We start from the raw sequence: 13,082 nt of genomic DNA, 5'->3' as shown, positions 1-13,082 counted from the left end.
TGATACCAACCCCGTGTAATGTCAGAATTGGAGAACTGGTTGGTGTTGGAAAAGACACCATATATTTTGTGTGAGAGAGTATCAAAGAATATACTAAAAAGTTTCCCTAAGCTTCTATTCCAAAAAATGGGTTCCCTCACATCTCCATAAACAAATTGGATCTTATAAGGACTCCACTAAAATGTGTTTGTGAGGGTCCTTCTACCCCCTTTTGTGCCCCTCAAATTATCATGTGCCATAACTGTCCGTGATCTAACCTGGGAGAAAAGCTGAAATGTCATCAGGGAATCATTATGTTATGCTTTCCTTTGATGCTGAGATTTTGACGATTGAAGAATTATAGTGACATTGACACAGTGGAAAGGTGTGGTCTAAGCAATACATGTGGTCTCTGTCCTGGTTCCTAGCTCCTAAAACCTGAGTGAGAGGCACGCCTTCAGTTATTCATAAGGCACCCCTCTCATGGTGCCTACAGCTCTCCCAGACTTCACCTCCCTCCCTGTTTTCTCTCGCACAGCCACATCTCCTACTAAAATCTGCGCCCACATTTAGTTCTGTCCTGTTCTCTGCTTCTCAGAGGACCCGAGCAAACACAAACAGCAATTTCTGTTTTTACCAACAAAATCTGTTGAATTATAGCAGGTCCATGTTTCTCATCGGAGGAACCTGCCCAAATCATTGTTTCTTGCTTTTTGTTTTTTAAGCCAGATTTTGCCATAGAAGAATATTCATCCTTCCATCCCTTACAGTAGAGGGATAAGCAGCTGATTCATCTAAAATAGTATCAAACTCTTACACGTGTAACATAAAGGTACCCGGCTATGCCATAGTGTTGCTTTAACATTAAGGGGTTTATTTTAAATGAATAGTTTAATCCACATCTGGGCCCAGTTTGCAGGAAGAGAGGTTGATAAAAGAATGCTCAGTGGATACTGCAGAGTCTTAATCTTTTTTTTCTTTCTTTCTTCTTCTTCTTCTTCTTTTTTTTTTTTTGGCAGCACCCTCATCCCAAGGCCCATGGCATCCACCTCAGGATCTCACTCACAGCAGAGAATTAATGTTTGTTGAATGAATGAAGGAGATGCTGAATGTGGAGTATATGGTTCCTTTCAGAGCCTAAATATTCAATAGGAGGTTACTGAGGGTCTAGTAGAACACTGGATAAGGACAGATCCATAAGAGTTTGAGATGTTCTGCAGGAGATGGGTATATAGTTCCTATAACGTTCCTATACCGTCAGTAATGTTGAAAATTCTTACCCCAAATGCCTCTGCATAATCCTAGGAAAATCCCTCCTCCATTTCAAAGTTCAGAAGATACTGACCCCATCCCTCAGCAGAGAAGGCTCCCATGGTGACAAAGTATACACAAAATAAAAGAAGGAAAAGGCCATTTGTCTTTGCTCATGTCAAATGGGAAAACAGGGCTTCTATTCTTTTAATTATTCAGCTGCTACAGCTCGACCCCAAAAGTCTATCTTTTAGTCCTTTCTCTCATATAAGATGCTTTTTACCTTCATGTTGAGACTGATGCATAACTTTCTTCTAATAGGAATCTTTGTTGTTGTTGTTGTTGTAACTGGAAATATCTTGGGCTTTCCTCCAACAGACCAGGAAGGTCAAGAGATATGGTCTAGAGACTTCTCTGTGGTTGCTTAATACAAAGCTCATGCAGACACTTGAAAAGGAAGGTAAGAGTCCTCTCAGGACTGATTAGCAGCTGAAAATGTGGTCCAAGAGAGGCTATTAAATCCTACTCCTCACAACTGCGTTACAGGTTGCTCATATTGTCAGCCAACAAACTAAGTCATGGACACAATTGAATCCCTTCACTAGTTTCACTGCCCGATTACTTATTCCTGCTAGCAACTATATTCCCTGACATTTTCTTTTTAAAAGGTATGAGTGAAAACTACAACCTCATAAACCAGGTATTTTTTTTGGATTTTCACTTCCTTTGGGAAATGACAGTTTGGCTTATTTTTCTATGACCTCTCTGTGGCCCCAAGAAGCCCAGAGTGCCTCTTCCTAGAGGCCCATTTCAACATACCTGCGGTCTGTGGGGTACAGTTCCACAGTGATCACATCCAGAGAGTTCCAGGCCGAGATGGTCAATCCATTATACAGACACAGCACGCCTACCATCATGGACTCACTGCTGCCCAACCAGAGGAAGAAACAGCTGATCCCCGAAAGCACCATCGAGCCACCTGCCAAAGAAGCCAACAAAAGGCTGCCACGTTTCCCGCCATCTTAGCAGAGCATGATCCTCGGGTCTTTGACATCTCTCAGCAAAACTGAATCCCAAGGGGAGGCTGTGGCCTGGACTCCAAAACCTCAGTGGTACAGGTAACCTCACCTGTAAAAAGGTTTGCCTCCCCAACTGCCTTCTGAAGACAGCAAGCAGGAAATGCACATCGTCAATTACTCAGCTACTTAGGCGGAAAAATATACATTAGTCACGTATAATTAGTTCTTCAGTCTGTTAACTCATGGAAGCACCTCAAATGAAATGTAATCAGACATAATTTTCACTGAAATTTAGTCCTAATGAAAGGTCTTAAGGGATTTCTCCTCATCTCTGTGGGATGCAAATCCCTAAGGGGGCAGGGAATATAGTGGGAACCAGGCTCCCTGGAGATGGCAAGCGCAGCTCTTTTATTTTACATGAAACCAAGTACATACCTAGCATCGTTAAGCGCCCAATTCTGTCCATCAGGAGAGCAGACACGATGTTCCCCGGCAACACGGCCAATGTCCCCAGGAAGTTGACAAAATAAATCCAGTAGGCACTATAGTCATCATCAAAGGTAATCTGGCATCCCGTCTTGTTGTGAAAAAATGAGCAGTTTTGAAATTCGCTATCAGTGAATTTATATGGCTCAAAATCTGTGGACACAAAGACAATTCATCAAGCTCTCTATAGTTGTGCACCAGTCTAAGAAAGCCAGTCAAGACTTCAGAAAAGAAACATGGTATTGTAAACTTGAGGGCTTCAGGGCCTGGCCAAAGCACAGGGGCTAGTCTAGAACCTCACATTACAAGTTGAATAAAAGAATACGTTAAAGAGTCCAGTTATCCTCTGATGTTTTTATGGTTGGCCATCGCTAATTACATTACTTGCTTCCTTCTTTATAATGTTACTTTGTTCTAATTATCATGTTACATAAGTACCATCATTATAGTACTAATAGCTTTCATACCACAATTACACAAACAATTTGTTGCAAAATGTGGATGAATCAGCCTTATCACTGCTATTTTATGGGACTTGGAGGCAAAGAGAAGGAACAGGACTTTCCTTGGGCCCACTGAGGCTGAATGTAGAAGTTGGGGTCAAAGTGGAGGAAGGCACAAAGGAGTAAGAGTTGCCCTTAGTGGACGGTCACTAGCTGGCAACAAGGTAGGGCCATACTCCTGCCAGTCCTGGGCTGTTATTTTGGACTCAGAGGACAGACACACCAGAGTGTGTGGGGGGGGGAAAGCAACGACTCTGCAATCAGATAAAACTGTTAGCTGTTACCAGGTCTAAGAATGTGGCCAAATTGCTTAATTTTCCCAAGTCTCCACTATTATCTCACCAAATGAGGTAACGTCTAATGACGGAGAGTAGGAACCAGCATATAGTAGGTGCTCAATCAGTTTGCCCCTCTTTTCCCCTGGGGAGTTTTCCAAACTCCATTACCAGGATTGCACTAAAAAACGATCTGATTAAACACAGCCATGCGTTGTCCATCTCTGTTCGCTGCAGTTCAGGCATGATCACTTAAGTGGACATCAAATTTTGAAGCCAGGATTATAAACAAACAAACAAACAAACTACAGGGTGATTCTTTTCTTCAAACATTACTCAAAGGAGGGGCGCCTGGGTGGCTCAGTTGGTTAAACGTCTGCCTTTGGTTCAGGTCATGATCCCAGGGTCCTGAGATTGAGCCCGGTGTCAGGGTCCCTGCTCAGCGGGGAGTCTGCTTCTCCCTCTGCCCCTCCACCCACCTGTGCTCTCTTTCTCTCTCAAGGAAATAAATAAAATCCCTTTAAAAAGTTACTCAAAGGATTTTTTTTTTTTAGAGAGAGAGAGAGAAATTGTGCACACACATGAGCAGGGGGGTGGGGGTGGGGCAGAGGGAGAGAGAGAGAGAGAATCTTAAGCAGGTTCCATGCTCAGTGCGGAGTCTGACACTGGGCTCAATCTCATGACCCTGGGATCACGATCTAAGCTGATATCAAGAGCCAGACGCTCAACCGACTGAGCCACCCAGGCGCCTCAGGACTTTTTTATTTTAACTTGGAACTTCAGCAAGTCCCATTTGCATTAAATCTGACAGAGACAAATAATAAAAGCTTAACTATGATCCAGTCTGATTAAGGAAATCCATTCCTTTACACTTCAGTTTCTACTTTCCCCGAGCGCCTCTGCCCACACTATCACAGGGGTATCACGTTTCTGCCAAGAACTGGGCCATTTAAAGGGGCCCCAGGCACAGCTAAGTAGCACACCTACCTGTGTTGTCAAAAACAGTGTCAATAAATGTGCAGTTCTTGAAGTAGGTGTTGACTGAAGTCACATCCTCAAAGAGGCAGGCCTTAAAAAGTGAATCTTTGAAAGTTACAGATTTGAACTTCATCCCTAGAAATCTGCCCAAAAAACACACAGAAAAATTCTTATCAATGACTGTGTCCATCAGGGTTCAAAGTGAAGTCAAACAGGTTTAGAAATCTGATGCCCCACATGGACTCTCCATAAAGACATTAGTCTCTGGATCTTCTAGGCTCTTAGCTTCCCCTCTTCCTCATGCAGCCTGTCCTTTGGCTATCTCCTGGCTCACCGATACTATTTTCCAGCAGAAGAGCTGGCATTCAAGATAACTTCATTTAGCTTTGCAATGTTGGTGAAAGACTTTGTGGAGTATGCTATTGAAGGTGGAGAGTTTGGAGATTAACTGTGGCTACCGATTCCTTATTTTTAATCCTATCCTCTTGCTCTTGATCATATGCCTTTATTTGAAAATTCTCTATTTGAGGTTAATGGCTCTAACTTAGGAATGTGCTCCCATGCTCACTTTTAATGGAAGTCTGTTTCCTAAGCTACAAATTCAAGGCTTCTTCATTCTCCTATAGGGATTTCTGATTATTCTGAAGAGACAACATGAGAATTCTGCTTCATTTATATGAGGAATGATGAACTCAGGGCTCATAGAAAGAAAAACTCACAGGTCATTCTCATTTCCACAAATACTTTTCTTCTCAAAGCCAACAGGTATTGCTTGAACCAGGGAGAGTGATGAGAGAGTTTTGCTCTTTTGAAAGTGTAGAATGATGAAACCTGCTCAGATAACTTTTTCGGTGCTGCGGGGGGGGGGGGGAATTCTAGATGGTGAAGATGATAATAGTCGTGATGATCCTAACATCTTAAAAGAGTCTACGACTCAGATCTGTCTGTGTTGATAAGGACTCCCAGAAGACAGGGATCAATAGTCATACTGTGTCTCGGTAAGTTATTAAGAGACCATGAATGTATACTTAGCCAGTCACTGAGATGAAAATGCTTGTTCAGCTGGGGAATAAGTTATTACACCAAATACCACTCGGGGCAGAAAGGGTCTGAGCCTCCCAGGCAAGCAAGCTGACTGACTTAAAAGCTATATACTCTTTAGTACTTTCAAAATTGTTCTCACCTTAATGCCTGATTGTATTCGTCAGCTCAAGGCGCACTGTGGCCTAACACACCACCATCTTAAAAAGTAATCTTATTTCAACCTCTACTCCAAGGGTCCAGAGTAAAACCATCTAAACCATAAATTTATCCACTAAAGAAGGATAATTAATGGAACTTTTTTTTTTTTTTTGAGAGAGAGAGAGAGAGAGTGAGCAGGGAAGGGGCAGAAGGAGAGGGAGAAAGAATCCTAAACTAGCTCCACACTGAGTGTGGAGAATGATGTGGGACTTGATCTCACAACCCTGAGATCATGACCTGAGCCAAAATCAAGAGTCGGACGCTTAACCTGCTGAGCTACCCAGGTGCCCCAATAATGGCACATTTTAAGAATATTAGCAATTTTCTGAAACAGAACTGAATTTCGAAAGGGAAAACCATTTTAGGTTTTTTATGAATAGATAATATGTACACAGAGTACACAGGGTACAAAATTGAAAACATTGAAAAAGGATAAAGTAAGTCTTTTCCCAGCCATCCTCAACTCTCCCAGTTCTTTTGCCCAGAGATGGCCAGTGTGGCCAGTTTCTCGTGTGCTCTTGAGGAGCATTCTATTTATGGAGTGCTAGCAAGTGAGACACACTATTCTACACCTTTTGCTTTGCTTCATGATAGTCTACCCTGGAGGCTATTCCAGATCAGTACCACAGCATTGAAAAGTGGTGCTATTTTATGATACTGAATAGGAAAGCTCTTTGTAAAAAAAAAGAGTTAGCTAGTGGCATTTCCCATTTCCCTGAAAGACAAACAAAAAATCAATAAAAATTCTATCACCTTCTAAAATAAATATATATATTTTACAGGGATTTTAATACTATTAAAATGCTAATCCTTACATTGCTAATGTAAAAAATTTCCTAGTGGTGACTGAAGAATCGGTTTAGAACTTTAATAAGCATCATTTAAAATATGTCAGAGACACAAACATATCAGACATTTCTAATAGAGTAACAATACTTCTAAAAATAAATGAAGTAAAATTTTACCCTGCCATTACCGAGCACGGAACTCTAAGGTTTCCGTGGAAAAACAAGCACAGACTCTGGTTGGTATTTTACGTGGGAGAGTGAAGGTGATCCTACATGGCTTGCATAAGGATTAGGCCCCTCGTGGAACTGCCAATTTAAACAATTCTCTCCTACTTCATAATTCTCCCTTCCATTATAGAAACCATAAGCATCCTATAGAATTCTTTTTCATCCTTCCAAAGTGGTTTTGCCCTGCAGAACTTTGTTCAGTTTTTAAAAAATTTTTACTTTTACCATTTCTGCCTTTGGGACAATTTCCTAAGAATGATGTAAACCATCAGGAGCTCACATCAGCCATTATTTGTTCAGAAAACAACTAATGGATAGAAACAAATGGCCTTGTCTATCCCTTTCCCTCCCTGAAAGAATGCACTGGAACCACTTCCTGAGCCAGTTCTCTCTCCTTATCAAGATGCATTCCAGATTCCATCTTCAAAAACGTCCTTTGCTAACTTATTCCGTATTTTCAAAGCCCTGAACTTTGGGGAATCATTCCTGTTCTCTAAGGGAAAGTCTTCCTGATACAATGTAGCGCCACTTCTTGATTCAGCCTCCTGGAGAAGGAAGGGCTTCTGAAAAGTGGTTCCCTTTTTCAGGGGTGGGAGACAGGCATCAAGTTACACTTCAGGTTTCTTCTCTGAATTAAGTAACACCATCACCCATCTTATTTCCTCATACTCCTCACTCTGCTCTTCCATGACTTATTTCTGTGGCTTTCCAGCGTCTCTCTGAATTTTCTCTTCATACCAGTTAATTCCGCTACTTCACAAATGTGAAGCAGCGTTTTCAGAAGCAGTTTTAAGCCAAGGACTGATACACATACACCTTTTTTTTTAAAGCTCATTTGGACGTGTTCAAATTCAGTTTGAAAATGACTAGTGTACAAACTAAAATAACAAAAAACCAAAAAATAAGCAAACAACAGTGCATGCTTCCATGCAGCGGAGGCTCAGAAGAAAGACATTTTTCAGAACAGACAGCAAATTAAGTTATTTCAAAGTTTCTGGACCTGCCATTGTCGTATTCCGCTCCCGTGTGCAACTGATTTGCCATTGTAAAGTTAACACTGAAATTTGAAAATTTCTCTCTCTCAATCTTTTCAATGGGCAACATGTTCACCTGCAGATGTTTAATGACATCAGGGAACCACACAGATAATCCATAGTACCTGCAAAGACAAAGACATGGGAGTATGTACGGGTGCTGGCACACCCGGTGGTAGTGACCCCCCCCCCCCATTTTCAGAGAGGCAGGGGTTCCTGGAGAAGCACTGATCTGCTCTCTGCAACACAAGGAATCATCCAGCAGTCATCTGTACTGTCCCCTCTCCGCCATGCGTCAGTCTGCAAAAATCACGCTGGAGAGACTGCCTGGGAAGCCCCAGGGATAGGGGTCCTGCACTCTGCCTTTGGGCAGGGACCTGCAACCTACACCAACACAGGGCTCCCTGACCCTGATGTTCTTCTCATCACCCCAGGCCTCACTGAGGAACCCCATCTCCTAGTCTGGTGGTACAAACTCCTGGGCTCCCAAAACTCTTGAGTACTGTTAAAGAATGACCTCTTTACTAATGGGGACTATTTCTTGGTGCCTACATTACTGTGATACTATTAGCCCGAGGGCAGAGACCCATTTCTCAAATGGTTCAAGGCTGGGAAAAGGGTCATTCGGGTTATTATCTGAAAATCCAGGTTATTCCCACGTTCTGCCGTACTCTCTTACGTAGGACTCTAGCAGGGGGCAGCTCAGCCATTCTGCTGTGCTCTTTAGTACAGCAGTCTCTAACCACAGGTGGCTACTGAGCACTTGCTGGGTTATAGGGTAGCTCTATTTCTAACTTTCTGAGGACCCTCCATACTGTTTTCCAGAGTGGCTGCACCAGCTTGCATCCCCACCAACAGTGCATCCTCCCCAACACCTGTCGTCTCTTATGCTGATTTCAGCCATTCTGACAGGTGTAAGGTGATATCTCATTACAGTTTTGATTTTTATGTCCCTCATGATCAGTGATGGTACATTTCATGTGTCTGTGGGCCATTCGTAGGTCTTTGGAAAAATACCTATGATCCAGCAATTGGGTATTTACCCAGAGAATACAAAAATACGAATTTAAAGGGATACATGCACCCTGATGTTTATAGCGGCATTATCTACAATAGCCAAATTATGGAAACAGCCGAAATGCCCACTGACTAATGAAGGGATAAAGAAGATGTGGGTGTATGTGTGTTTACATATATGTACATATAAATGGAATATTACTTGGCTGTAAAAATGAATGACATCTTGCCATTTGCAACAATGTGGATAGAGCTAGAGAGTATTATCCTAAGTGAAATAAGCCAGTCAGAGAAAGATAAATACCATATGATTTCACTTATATGTGGAATTTAAGAAACAAAATAAACAAACAAAGGGGAAAAAAAAGAGAGAGAGGAAAACCAAGAAAGAGACTCTTAATTACAGAGAACTGATGGTTACCAGATGGGAGGTGTGTGTGTGTGGGGGGGTGGAGAATGGATGAAACAGGTGATGGGGATTAAGGAGTGTGTTTGCTGTGATGAGCACCAGGTATTGTATGGAAGAGTTTTAGTTGTACAACTAAAACTAATATTATACTGTGTGTTCACTAAATGGAATTTGAATAAAAACTAAAAAAAACAAGAAATGTGGCTAATCCAAATGAGATCTGCTGTTAAGTATAAAATATCAAATTTGGAGACTTAATGAAAAAAAGAATGTAAAATTAAGTCATTAATCATTTTTATATTGATTATATGTTGAAATTACACTACTTTGGACATAATGAGCTAAATAAAGTATATTTTTAAAATTAATTTCATCTGTTTCTTTTTATTTTCTTTCATGTGGCTGCTAGGAGATTTAAAATGACATATGTGGCTTGCATTTTATTTCTATTAGAGAGCGCTGCTCTAAGTTGGTGGTTCCCGAAATAGGATCTCTGGATGAGCAGCATCAGCATCGCCTGAAAACTTGTTACAAATGCAAACTCTTAGGTGCTATCCGGAACGGCTGCATCAGAAACTCTGGAGATGGAGTCCTCTAGGTGATTCTTCGGATGCATACTCATCTCAGCCTGAGGTGCCCCATGTCTAATATCAGAGCAATGACAGTACCCACCTTCTTTACTCTGGTTAAATGGGATGCAAAGTGCCTAGCACATAGTGAGTGCTCAAAAGACTTCAGTGTTTATCCTCATCACTGTCATCAAGATTTCTAAAACATCTCTGCCTTAGGATTCCATAGATCTCCAACCCCTTCTTTTCATAGAGCATGACTGAATCACTGGGGGGGTGTGAGTGGTGGCCACTAAAGCAGAAATGACTCAGGGGTGGAACATCAATCACACTGCTCTCTACTCATACTCAGGACAAAAATCTTTGAAAGTGGCAACAATGAGGGAAGCATGCTAGCCTGGAACATACATCATCAATGATGTGGAGGAGTTTCAGCTAATTTTTCATTTATTCAGCGAACATTTACTGAATATCTACCAAATGCTAGCCACTCTTTAACATTTCAGGGATATTACAAGGAAACCATAAAGCTTAAAATGTGGTCAGCAATAAATAACAAAACGTTAGCAAACCATGTAAATCTCCACATCAAGAATAGAACTTTTGACTACTTATCTTTGTACCTCATTGAGTGTTTAGAACATAGTAGGCACTTTTTAGCCTTCTCTGCCTTCATTGATTAATGCGTCTTCTAGAACTTGAGTGGGAGTTACTTCACATATTCCGAATCTACCCTCTTAACTTGGAAATAAGGAAATAAAACTTGGTAGTGTCTCCAAGTCACAGAGCAGAAGGAGGTATTAGGTCTTCTGATCCACACTTTCCTTGTCTCTCCATTTACCACCCCTCACGGCACTATGAAAGATCAACCATCTTTGATCACTCACCTGTTTTAACTTAGGGATGTTTACAGATAGAACCTGTAGCATAGATGTTGAGCTCTACTAGGGCATTAAGAGCCAACTGACCTGAAAGTATAGGGTATTATCTAACTGCCTCTTTTAAACAGTAAATTATGCAAAATAGAGTTGGACACAAATATTCTAAAGCCATTAGCAAATAAAATTCTGATATTTTCTTCCTATCTCCTCTTTTCTTAGAACACACATATGGTGGTTCTATTCATTCAGTAACTACTTATTGAGCACTTACTATGTGCCGGGGGCATGCAGGAGTGAACAAGACAGTTTAAAATCCCTGTTCTCACAGAGCTTCCACAGAGGGGGAGACAGAGCTTTATTCTCTAGAGAATAAAGAAATTTTTTGTATATTAGAAGATGGAAGGTGCTTTGGGAGAATAATAAGGCTGAGAAGGGGGTAGGGAGTGCTGAGGGGCTGCAATTAAGTAAGTGCTTAAGGAAGGTGACCCTGAGAAGGTGACATGTGAGCCAAGTCTCAAAAGAGGTGAGGAAATGAGCGGGGCAATGTCTGGGGAGCAGTGCCAAGGCAGTTCCCTGAGATTGGAACGTTCTGACATGTTCAAGGAAAAGCAAGGAGGCCAGTGTGGCTGGTGCCAAGCAAACAAGGAGAAGAGGGTAGAGAAGCTATGGGGAGCAAATCACCCATAGTCTCGTCAGACTTTCCAAGCACTATTGGTTTTGTCACCCAGTGCTGTGATAAGATGAGGTAAGTCATATATTTATTTATTTATTTTAAAGATTTTTATTTATTCATTTGACAGAGAGACACAGTGAGAGAGGGAACACAAGCAGGGGGAATGGGAGAGGGAGAAGCAGACTCCCTGCTGAGCAGGGAGCCCGATGCGGGCTCGATCCCAGGACCCTGGGACCATGACCTGAGCCCAAGGCAGACGCTTAACGACTGAGCCACCCAGGTGCCCCAAGGTAAGTCATTTATAAAAACTGTCATGGTCAGCAAATCTAAACTGAAAAAAAAAAATCTTTCCTAATATATTAACAGCATTCAACAGTGTAAGAAAGGAGAGCCGCATGACTGAGAGTTACCGTGTGGAAATGTAAAGATTTCACTCACCAAGAACTGAAATATTACTTACCCAAAGGACAGGGTGAACCAAACAATTGTAAGTTTTATCGTATTTTCCCTGACGGGGTAGTTGAAACATCTCATGAAAGTCAACCAAATCTGTGAAATGTTCAAGAGTTAGTTTTCTTGTGTGGTTATGCAGTGAACCCACTCCCCAATCCCCTTCACCAGTTATAAAAACACTGACTTTTCTTTTAGCCAGATTCATTGGAACTTCAAATGTCAAGGCTGAAGGCTCTAGGAAACCAAATCCTGCAAGCTTCACTTTTTTAGCTGCCTGGAAGCCAAGGGACAAAGTAACTTAAAACTTCAGTGTGTCCCAGCCCTGCCAAGACTCCTTGCCTAGCACCTTCCCTTCCCAAAGATGAAATGTCTTGTCCAGCCCACTTATCCCAGGAGGGTCCTTTCACCTGGTCCCAGTGCAGGCAAATGAGGTGTCCTGGACAGCAGGGGGCACAGGGCCACGCATGGCGGCCACGATCAACCCTGTTCTGACCAACTTCAAAGGTGACATGTTGGCCGGCACTCGGGGCGGGTCTGTTACTTACTCCATAGAGTTCCGTGCGGATCCGGACAAAACACCTTCTGTACCACGTGCGTGTGTCATTCTCAATTTCAATCAGCTCATCTATTTGTTTGGGGGTTTTGATTCTGTGGACCTGTAGAGAACAACACAGTGCCACGTGCTGAGTTTTTTGTTTTGAGAGGAGCAAATCCCAACTCCCACAAAAGTAAGCAGGTATCTGATAATCATTCCATTCCTACATGAGACCATGGGCGTAAGTACACACATCCCAACACCACCTAAAAGAACTGCATAAAGAATGAATAGGAGGGAATACCACGGAGCAAAGGCAGAAGAACAGGGAGGGATGGAGTAATATGAACCCCAAATGTCCTTTGGAAACCATAAAGGCACACATTTCGCAGATAAAACATTCAGAGAGATTAGCATCTGGAATAAGAATTATTTTGCTTGGACTGAAGTGATTGTACATACTTTACATTGGAGCCTACTGATTTGATACATTTGGCCCCTCAACATAGTTCTTAAAGCTTCCTCATCCAACTTGTATTCTTAAAAGTTATCTTTATATTTTATGCCCCTTTTTTCCTTTTCCTGTAGCCTAACACCACAGCGGCTCGTCAGCAAATGGCCACAGGCGAGCCTGGTGCAGAGTCGAGAGAATGAATTCTGACAGATTCTTCCGTGACAGAGGGGGCATAAATGATGGGAGACCACTGTGAAAAGCTGCATCTAGAACTTAAGTTAGCCTCTTCTGCTCAGGAAAAGAACCTA

General features: G+C 42.0%; 1 protein-coding gene across 2 annotated transcripts in view; it reads right to left on the bottom strand.

The window, feature by feature from the left end:
• Positions 1–13,082, bottom strand: part of SV2C (synaptic vesicle glycoprotein 2C) — a 152,408-nt gene that overhangs the window by 15,533 nt on the left and 123,793 nt on the right. Inside the window, exons 6-11 of one of the 2 annotated variants that reach the window (XM_021700088.1) lie at positions 12,331–12,441; positions 11,793–11,881; positions 7,750–7,908; positions 4,501–4,634; positions 2,685–2,888; positions 2,050–2,209 (exon numbers count right to left, since the gene is read on the bottom strand). In XM_021700088.1, the coding sequence (XP_021555763.1) occupies positions 2,050–2,209; positions 2,685–2,888; positions 4,501–4,634; positions 7,750–7,908; positions 11,793–11,881; positions 12,331–12,441 (857 nt within the window). The remainder of the gene's footprint in view (positions 1–2,049; positions 2,210–2,684; positions 2,889–4,500; positions 4,635–7,749; positions 7,909–11,792; positions 11,882–12,330; positions 12,442–13,082) is intronic. The other variant, XM_021700095.1, reaches the window with a different exon arrangement.

This window comes from Neomonachus schauinslandi, chromosome 7 (genome assembly GCF_002201575.2).
Source record: "Neomonachus schauinslandi chromosome 7, ASM220157v2, whole genome shotgun sequence".
Lineage (NCBI taxonomy): Eukaryota > Metazoa > Chordata > Mammalia > Carnivora > Phocidae > Neomonachus > Neomonachus schauinslandi.
Note: the sequence above shows the minus strand (reverse complement) of the source record. Positions and strands in the feature narration are given on the sequence as shown.